The sequence below is a fragment of the Tigriopus californicus genome, chromosome 8 (assembly GCF_007210705.1).
Source record: "Tigriopus californicus strain San Diego chromosome 8, Tcal_SD_v2.1, whole genome shotgun sequence".
NCBI classification, from domain to species: domain Eukaryota; kingdom Metazoa; phylum Arthropoda; class Copepoda; order Harpacticoida; family Harpacticidae; genus Tigriopus; species Tigriopus californicus.
Window position 1 is genome coordinate 11,571,410 of NC_081447.1, and position 10,390 is coordinate 11,581,799.

A 10,390-nucleotide genomic window follows, 5' to 3' on the forward strand; every position below is an offset into this window, starting at 1 on the left:
TAGTTTTTTTGGTAATTTGCTTATGACTACCATGCAAGCTCAAAATATGGTTATAAATATGCCTGATATGCGGAAGAACTCGTTAGGGCATAAAACGGATGAAGCATATTCTGCCCGTCTTTAATGAAAACACTGGAATATGTCATTTGGTAACTCCAGCTTCAAAACTTTTCCTGAACGATTTGGATTGTGATTTGGTTCATCCGTGTAAAGCAAGTTGATGATGATGATACCGATGATTTGATGACGATTTATTTGGGGCCAGGTCTTTCCCGTAAGCCATTGGGCTTTTTCCAGGGATGACGGTTTCCTTAACTCCCTGGACGCGGTGTCCATCAACTTTGGGCTTAGGTCCTTCTCGACCATCCAGATTTGGAGTCCTCACAATCCGCCAGGGTAGCATTTTGTTCTGTTGCTTCTTTTTTTTGCGGACTTCCTTACCGCTACCGGGATTGGAATCCCAGCAGTTCAAGACGAGAAGATTATTCATTTTACTTGACTTTTATTTATAGATATCATTTGATCGACCAACGAATTGGAGTTGGCTGATCTGGCTTTAAAGTACTTTTATGCAAACAAAACAATCCCTTGTCTTGCATTCAGTAAAGTATGTGCTGAAGATTAGACCAGATATTTGTAAGGTCTATTTGCTTTTCATTGGTACTTAGGTCAACAATCTAATAACATGGATCGATTCGTTCCATTTTTAAGGAAAAGATACTACATCAAGCGGACTACTGTCAAGTGGAAGTTGGTCAATCCACTTCTTTTTTAAGTGTGGGAGCATGGGTTAATAATACCAGGTACTCTGTTTTTGCAAGCATAAATACAAAAATTTCAAGCGATAAGCTTTGACTAGGTGTAGAATTCTCAAAAGTTACAGTAGTGTGAAGCTGGTGCTTTAGCAACTTGAATCCATTTCACAGCCGTCTTTTGCAGAATGACTAGATTATTCGTTGGAGAGTGTCCCCCGAAGAACTCCAGACGGTAGCTCAAGCGACTCTTAATCAAGGAGTTATATGAGACAAGTCGAAGTTGTACGGGAATTGCTTGCTTTACCATGAATAGGGTGAACATCACTTTTCTTGTTTGCTTCCTAATTGCCTTATATGTTTTTTATTTTTATTTTAAGTCTTCATCCACATGTAGTCCCAAAAATTTGGCTACCTTTACAAAATTAATCTAGTTTTCTTCAAGGTTAAGCACAGCTCATTAATATTTAAATGTGTCAAGAACCTTTCCAGGTTTTGACTAGCTTCGAATTTTATTTTGACTAGATCGTTGACGAAGTGTTGTAAAGTCATGTCATCAGCAAACACCGTGGCTTTAAATTGTGTGACTCTAGCAAGATAACTCATGCAGATGAGTAAAAGTAATGAGCCTAAGAAACTTCCTTGAGGTACACCACACGAGGTTAAGTCAGACTTAAATTTACCGATAAATACACGTTGTTGCCTGTTTGTCAGATAATTTCGGACGCAAAGAAACATGCTTTGGCTAAAGCCGAACTTTCACAATTTGTGTTGCAAAACCTTATGCTTAACTTTGTCAAATGCTTTCTTAAGGTCTAAAAATATAACCCACGAGTATTTCTGATTTTCTTGAATTGAAATATTTATCAGGAGGAAGTTATAGACTGCGTTGAATGTTGGTTGATAATGACGCTCGGGGAAAGTCCGGTTTGACTTGTGTTTTTGATTACTGGGTTTAGAGTTGAAGGGGTGGACCTCGCCAGTCACCACATCAACAAAATGGCCGATAGGCAGTAATTCTGACACTGCTTGAATGAATCTGAATCGTTGATAGTGCTTTCAAATTCTGAATAGAAACCGCAAATTTAACCTTTTTCCATGCATTCGCTTTCTTCTTTCTTCATAAAACTGATGTGAGGAGCTTTTCGGGGTGCTTTTTTGTCCAGCATTTTGTCGGTGCACAAAACAGGTATTTGAGGTGAGCTAAAATAGAATAAGTAAGCCTCAGTTCAGAAATATGTCCAGAGGTATCTGGATTATCTTAACTATGCTTACATTTTCTATTTGACACGTTCGTATACCATTGTCCATCGCAATCAAAGAAGTGTCCAAAATGTCATGTATTTTCTTACTTTAGTAAGTAAAGAACTCAACTTGGCTTCAGGCTGCTACCGAAAATTGTTGCCTTGTTTTTCGAAAAATTCAAAAGTTTCAAATCATATTTATTCTTATTTTGGATCACCCCATTAACACTGGTCAACATTTTTTTTGAACCTCGGTAGTGTCAACGACGTATATTTTTTATATTGAGCTGCCCACCTATTCTCATATCTCACGTCATTTAGGAGGACTTTAGCCCACTAAGATTAAAGTGCATTCTTAAGCCAACCAAGCTGGGATTCACCAAGTTGACCGTATTTCCAAACCAAACCAGATTTCCTTCAGCGACTTAAAGTCGTGTTTTTAGGTTTGATCAAAAGTGCCCTTTGGAAGGTCTTTATCAATGACTACACATACAATGAACTCTCGCTCACTATCAAACGTGAAACTCGTGCCGCATTCTGAGAACAGTCTTAAGCATGTACATTGTACGCTTTATGGCTTGCGCTCCTGCCAAGTTACTTCTATGTTCGAGGAGGCCGAACTTTAATCATTTAGTCCAACTTCGGCTTTTCAGACCATCACATCCTCTCATGATGAAGCACTTTTTCACATTTGCTCTGGTCGTTTCCGTTCTTTTTACCGTTGAAATCTCTTCTTCGAAACTCCAAAATGCCACCCGAATTGGCAAGGGTAAGACATACAAAATACAAAAATTCGCCTTTCTACGTGCATACAAGAAGAGATAAGTGTTTCCTCAGCTCTGGCGAAGATGCCCGATTAATGAAACTTCTTATAAAAAGACTGTTTATGTTATGACATAGGGACAATTTTTCTGAGATTCAAGTTAATTTTGCAATCTTTAGTATTTAGTATTTCACAATACAAAAGGTTGCATTTGTCATGTTTCTTCATCTCATTGCAATGTATACTTTGTTTTAGTGTTTTCGATATTTCAGCTAGTCAGCTTCCCGGTAAGAAATGACGCCCATTACAGTACTTTCTGAAGGTACGAAGGTTAATTGTGTCTTTCTCTTTTTCAGAACGACCCTTGCATTGGATCTTCGTCAAGAAACGGGACTTGTTTTACAAGTCAGCACATTTGAATGAGAACTAATACTACATTTTGATGTTATGGACTCAAAAATGTAAGAGCTTTTAATCGAAATATTGAGTATCATAATTGACGGACACGAAAAAAAGAGCAAAGACTCGAGGAAAAGCAAGGGTAAGTAATGCGCCTAGTTTTTTCATAATTGTAAATTTCTTGCCGATTTTAAACCTTTGGCATGTAATCAATGGCTATATATTGATGTTGGTAAATAAGCAATCCAAATTGAGAATGGGACAATCATTAGCATTGGGCCTAGCAAATGGGATTTTTTCTGTTGTCTCTTCAGCTTTTTTCGTTTCGCATTTTTATCTCTTGCAAAATTTAGGCACATAACTCCTCTTACCAGGTTATGCAAAGAGTTTGTGTTTTATTAAAAAAGAAATGACAATTGTTTTCCGTAGTGTTTCTTATGGAACACGTTTTTGATTGATACGGATGTTAAGATTTTAAATTGATTCTTTTTTGGAGCCAAGTGTTATTGCTTAGGTTAGCCTACAAGCCCTTTAGGTTAGCCCAACTGCAAGTCTCTTTTTTGCTGCCTTTCCCAAACAGAAAACGGAGTTAATTTTGACATTGAAATATGTTGGTAGACCAAATACTATACCCAACTCAAGTGGTAACCATTTGACGAACCATAATCCTTCATTGCAATTACACCGAAGATGACATTCCTCGTACATTCCAGCCAAAAAGATCGGTGTGGCGAAATTCACGATCAAAGAAAATCCCTGGCCCAAAATTGTAGAAAGGTCAGACGAACTGGACCTGATTTCAAATCTGAAACAAGAACCGTCCATTGATGCAGCCATTGAAAAATTAGTGTCCAAAATTCTGCCCAAACTTTGTAGCCCTAAGCCCCCCTCTGGTCGCCATGAGTCCCACGTATCTTTTAGATCGTATGCTCAGGTGGCGGCCAGAGTTCCTTCTCCCCCTTCTCCTCCCCTTTTACCCTCTCCTCAAAGGTTCCCTTATCCTCCACCTAAGATTAGTTTTGTCCAAAAACAGGATTTTTATAAGGTTAGGGAGCCTAGTCAAAGATTTGATAGCTCTAGTCCATCGAAGGGCTATCTGCCCATAAAAGGGATTTATTTGAATGTGCTATATTGATGAGTTTGTTGGGACTGGCAAGGCTTGTCAAGCTGAGCATTTAGATGATCTTGTAGTAACAGATCAGGATGCTTTAGAGGCCATCAGGGACTTGAGACTCTCGAGCTCCCCTGGCCCTGATGGAGTGACATCTCAGTTTCTGATGAGATGCTCACAGGTTCTTGCTCCTGTTTTCTCGTACTTGATGCGTTGCATCTTGGACCAGGGCAAGTTCCCCTCTTCTCTGAAGGTAGCTCATGTTGTTCCAATTTTCAAAGGGGGAGATAAGTCACTCCCCAGTAACTACAGGCCGATCTCTCTCACTTCGAATATTGCGAAGGTGTTTGAGAAGATCATGAAGTTCAAACTTGTTGAATTTCTTGATATCCATGAATTCCTTCCTCCTAGCCAGAACGGGTTCCGAGCACATTTTAGCACGGTTACCCAACTGATTGAGCATATTGAGCAGGTTATTTAATGTGCGTTTTGAGAGCACCTTCAAGCCCTCGAGAATCCAGGCCAGTTCGAACCATAAAGTCCACTTCTCTTGTTTCTCTCATTGTTTCAGTTGCTTCCCTATAATATTCATAGGGAATACGTTGGCCTTGTTGATCCAGTAACATCTTTCATGTCAGACTTGGACATTTTTTTAGAGGGCATCCCCTATCAATCCTACATACATTCAAGGACTGGCTTGGTCTGCCAACTCGAACTCATTGGTAGACCAAATATCATATAAAGATTGAAAGGTAATAAATAGACAAATTATAACCCTTCATTTTAATGTATTAGGGATTACATTCCCTGTGGCGGTTAGAAAAGCCCGTGAAAAACCAGACCAAACCAAATGAAAAAGATTGTGGGTCAAAAGCTGAGGCGATTTATCAATGAGAGCTTGTAGCGTCATCTAGAAAAGTGGCGTGTTCTTTAGTATTTTATTAGGATCCTTTTAAAGGTATTAGGACCTTGACCTTGAATGGCGACGTTGTAAGAAATGCTGAAGAGCTTAATGATGATGAATCATTATGTCCTAAGGAACGATTCGGTATGGTGTGCGTATGTCTTGATACAGGGAATTCCAGAATTAATTTCCTTAGTTTGATATTGGTCCACTCTTCAGTTAAAAGACATCTACTTAAACGTATAAAGGCAGCGGTTAAATGCACTGTTGGCACCGGTGTTAATTTGAGCTTTTCCTCGTGTTGGTGAACACTCTATGAATGATACCTCCGAGATTCGATGCCTGACTTTTTTACCACGGCACATTAATCGTCTACAACGTGGTAATACATTTCAATTGGCAATTAATTTCATCTCTAATTTTCAAATTTTCGCGATAGCAAATCATAAATAAAAGTATTAGTTCTTATGACATTCAACCATTCTCTAATAACCAAGCCGACGAGTGCTCTTCACGAGGTAAGATTGTCTGCAGAAGGCCCTTTTTAGCCAAGTAACCAACCTTCCCAGAACCGAACGGAGTCAATTTGTTTCTAGGTGGAACCACGGCGGGAACTTGCGCCCAGGGATTCGGAGTTTGTTGTACTTGTAAGATATTATAACTATCTCGGGGTTCCTCCAATTTGATTGTGCTCTTATACTAGATCATTTTTTTGCAGTCACCATTGCCTGCGGTGCCAGCACTTCTCAAAATTGTACTTACCTTGTTCAAGAAGCCACCACCAACCCCGCTGCGGACCCATGCATGTTTACAATTTGCAAGGCGTCCTCTGACATCTGCAGAATCAGATTGGACTTTACGGTAAGAAACGCGATTTGTGGCTTCATAATAGTTTTTTTAATGTTAGTACGTACTTTTTCAAAAGTAGAGGTACGCTCCAATTTTAGGTTTCAAATTGTATGGTGTTAGGCAAAGTTCTGCAAAAAACACTGATTTCTTAAAGCTACCAGAAAAGTCTATTCTTTCACGCATGTGATAGCCCATCATAGTCCTCTTTGTCTATGTTTCCGTTGTTACAAAATATAAATTTACATCCGTCTTTTAGACTTTCTCTATAGCTGGACCTTCGGTGGGAACCACTTCAATTACTGCTCCAATCCCTGACGGTAATGGTAAGTTTTTACTACATACAATGATCGTGCGAAAAAAGAGTGGCTTGCATCTACCAATGAACGTGTCTTTCTATTATTTTCAGGCGGTATCTTGGGCGATTGCTTAACGGATTCGTTTAGTCTCACTTCTCCTGGAAGTCAGGCATCCCCCGTGATTTGTGGATTTAACACCGGCCAACATAGTAAGTATTGAGCAAATTTCATATGGTCGTTGTCCATGATATGGTATTATGTTGCTTCCATAGAAGGTATCGCATGTATCATTTAGGGGAATGTGTGCTTCATAGAAAAGAAGTATTTCTGGTTCAAACTCTGTGTGGAAGATTAACCCTTTAGCGTAAAATCCTATATTTCCAATCTGCATCAAAATGGTGTCTTCCAGTGATCGTGGACGCGTCTGCATTATGCCACAAAGCAACATTCGATTTCTCTGGAACGGGAACAACTCGTCAATTTGACATCAAAGGTGATAGCATTGCACGAAGGTTTCATTTAGAGAGCCTAAATACCTCATAAGCATCTGGTTTGCATTTTCAGTGACCCAATATGTGTGTGGAGATGAACGAGGAGGTGAGTTTTGAACGCATCAAAACCGGGGACTTTCATTCATTTCTATTTTTGCAGGCCCCGATGGGTGTCTTCAATATTTCACGGGAAATGTGGGCACGGTCGCCAGGTAGGAACTCTGAATTTCTCTACTTTTGCAATTGGCTTTTAGTGCAATGCAATCAAGATCAAAGGGGACAACACTGATCAACACAATTGGCCACATTTTGAGTAACTGGGTCTTTTTTGGGTGTTATAGTTTTCCGTCTTTCCTTTTTTAATATCGCCTGACTCATCTAGATGTTTCCTCAACAATAAACGTCATTTTTAGACGTCTTTTTTCGAAAAACTGCCAGCTCCGAGAGACCGAAAAATTGTTCGATCTATTTCCCGCCTATTCAACGGGCTCAAGCACTTCTTAAGGTCCATAATGAGTAATTGCCCCACTAAAGGTTGGAATTTAACATTAGGAAAAGGGTTAAGACGAAGACAGACAGAAATGTAAACATTAATGTACATACGGTTTTGCTATCCAAGACAAGCCCGTTACAAGCAAAATATGATTCATGTTTTGTGAAAGGATATCTAAGCCCAAGCTTAGTATGCTCGGAAAGAACTCTAAATATATATACATTTTCTAGTTGATGATATATAGAAGCTGAGTGGTCTGATGAATTCAAGGCGGCACAGTTCCCCAGAGGATGTTAGTTCGAATCACGCCTCTGAAAGACATCCTCATAAGGGAGGAGATGTGGCGCAGTGATTAGAGAAGTTTTCTTTCATGTGAGAGGTCGCTGGTTTGATTCTCCGCCCTGACCTTTCTCGTGGACACTTCTGTTCCATAATTTGGTTAAAATTACAAAAAAAAATGAATCCTTTGACAATTTCAGGTTGTGGTGCTTGCAAAAAATCCTGATTTCTTTATGATTTTATTTCGGTGATTGAAAGAGATGCCTTGGTCGATTGTACTGACTTTGATATCCTCAAATTGCCTTTAAATGTCCATTGATGTTAAGGTTTAGGGAGTATAAATCTCTCTTTTTCCTCCAAATATCGCTGAAAAATGCCTTATGTCTATTGCCCGGTGCTTTTGATGACGTCATGTAGCACAATTGTAAGCCAGAAAATTTTCGGCAAAAATGGAATGGTCCTCCATATCTAAGTCAACTAGAAATGGGTAGTGTAGCGAACAAGATGTAGAAATAACCAATTGTATTATAAAAACTCAAAGAACCTTGTATTTCTCCAGTTTCGATGGCCAGTCCTGACCCTCTACAAAACCCGTCTGTGTACCTCAAACTCCCACTTCTCATCATCGTAGTTCACGCCATCTAGTGAAGGAGTTTGAGGTTACACATAAGAACATTCTAACAATATGTCATTGGTTACCGCCACAGTAGAACTTCAGAACTACTGCACCAGGTTTTGTAACGGTCTGAGACCAACATGAGGTTGTAGTAGAGACTCACTTTCATTATTGGAGCCAGGAATCTTAACTTTACATTTGAAAGCAAGCAATAGTACATAAATGACAAGATGACGTGCTCTTTCAAGTGGCCAGGACTTTAAAGTCGCACTGTAGTACCCAACACACTTCCTTCCAAAGGACCCTTTTTCGTTTCGTGCTTTCGGTTTTGTATTTTTCGGAAAAGCTAAAAGTCTAGTCACTTGTGATCGAGTACCCAATCTCTATGTACGAGCTTCATCTTCGGTGCAAAATACATGACGCAGTAGGTGCAAGCCGCACTTGGCCAAAAGAGCCTTGCTCCTCTCTTCATTCCGTCTCCGTTGGTTCTGCTTGTGTCTGGTGACGTCCACATTGAGACAAGGTCGTGGGGCGAAAGACAACCTTTGTCCGTCGAGGAGTTGGAATAGACCCATTTCACAGCCATGGCAGCCAATAGTGCTCACGTACTCGTAATCACAAGGGCTATTTTACGAGGGGTTGAAGGCTTTTGGAGGATCGATTATCAAGGACCTTCAAGCACGGTTGGGTAATATTGCGGAGCTATACGTGAAGCTTGTGCTCACAAGCAGCAAAGTTGCCTTGGAACAGGATCTGCGATGGAGGAGCTAATGAGCCAAATCGGCGTTTCTGCAAGGATCACTGCCTCGACCGCAAGACGGGCTGAGTCAGATACAATTCAGAGGGTCCGTGGTCCAACGCTTGAGCGCAACACCCAATTTCGCATAGCCACCGATTCGAAGCCTCCGTATTTGACTTTGGAATCCATTCCTCCAGAGATGAGGGATGTGGGTTAACAAATTCAAATCATATTTTGGTACATCTTACATGGAACTATTTGAAATAGGCGAGCAACGTGCCTACTTTTTGGCCACAAAAAGTGCATTGTCTTTGCCGGTAAATGGACGGATTAAGCCACACCACACCAGAGATGATTGCAATGGATTGGTTGAAGAGTGATTTTTGGAAATATTTCCACTGTTCGGACGTCGCCTTGCCTGGAAACAATGTAAGAAAAAGCCAAGATAGAAGCTTATTGATTTTTATCACCAATTACGCACCATTGGGGATGAGTCTGAGGTTGATAAACTTACCGTGGATTACATTCAAACATGAAATTGCTTTCGAAGCTGCCAAGGCGATTCGAGAGCAAGTTTCAGATCGACTCGGTGTCTCTGGACTGTAAGGGGTGCGGTTGATCTGGGCACCCTTGTCATCAATGTCCTGCCATCGAGATCTTGTGCCACGAATGTGGGAATTCTGGTCGGATCATTAGTAACAATATTGACGAGGAGTATCGGAAGTTGGGTGAATCCGTCCGTTTGAGGTTTTTGATATCCGATCTTAGTCCCTTTTCTTCTCTATTAAGTGGTCTATGTCTAGAGGGAGACATCATCTTATACGGCTCTCGGCTCATCGTCCCACGCCCACCAGTTCAACGTTGATTGCACGCCTCCACGCTTCGCGTTCTTTTGTGACCGAAACATGTACTTTGGCCCATCAACTTTATTCATGACCGAGAATGACGAACGAGATTCAAATTGTAATCGCTGGTCGCTCGGCTTGTGTAAAATTGTTGCCATCCAACTCTACGGAACCAATTCAACAGGTTTCAGCATCTGATTCAATGGAACAGGTCTCAACAGACCTATTAGAAATTCACGGGCACCATTTTTTTTGGTGATGGTTGCCCGTTTCAGCGGTTATCCGTTCGTGGCTCGCCTCCATTCTCTAAAATCTAGGACTATTTGCCCCACACTGGTTTCATACTTCTACGAGTTTGGATTTCCGAAGTGGCTAAGGAGCAATAATGGGCCACAATTTCTCTCTCAGTTCGAGGCATTTAGTGAGAAGCATTACATTTGCCACGACACCTCATCGCCATATAATCCTTGTAGGCACGGGTTGAATGGCAGAAGCAGCCGTCAAGTTGATGAAGTATCAGCTCCAGAAGGTGGGATCGTGCGAATCCGATTTCACGAGTGGCTTTAGCTGCATGGCCTTCGACGGCGATCCAGCGCGGATGGATACAGC

At 40.8% G+C, this 10,390-nt stretch overlaps 1 protein-coding gene across 1 annotated transcript in view; it reads left to right on the forward strand.

The window, feature by feature from the left end:
- Positions 1 to 5,655: 5,655 nt before the first annotated feature.
- Positions 5,656 to 10,390, forward strand: part of LOC131884900 (uncharacterized) — an 8,454-nt gene continuing 3,719 nt past the window's right edge. Inside the window, exons 1-8 of the mRNA XM_059232796.1 lie at positions 5,656 to 5,691; positions 5,770 to 5,820; positions 5,892 to 6,034; positions 6,279 to 6,345; positions 6,429 to 6,527; positions 6,728 to 6,811; positions 6,883 to 6,915; positions 6,970 to 7,021. Coding sequence (XP_059088779.1) covers positions 5,978 to 6,034; positions 6,279 to 6,345; positions 6,429 to 6,527; positions 6,728 to 6,811; positions 6,883 to 6,915; positions 6,970 to 7,021 — 392 coding nt within the window. The 5' untranslated portion in view covers positions 5,656 to 5,691; positions 5,770 to 5,820; positions 5,892 to 5,977. The remainder of the gene's footprint in view (positions 5,692 to 5,769; positions 5,821 to 5,891; positions 6,035 to 6,278; positions 6,346 to 6,428; positions 6,528 to 6,727; positions 6,812 to 6,882; positions 6,916 to 6,969; positions 7,022 to 10,390) is intronic.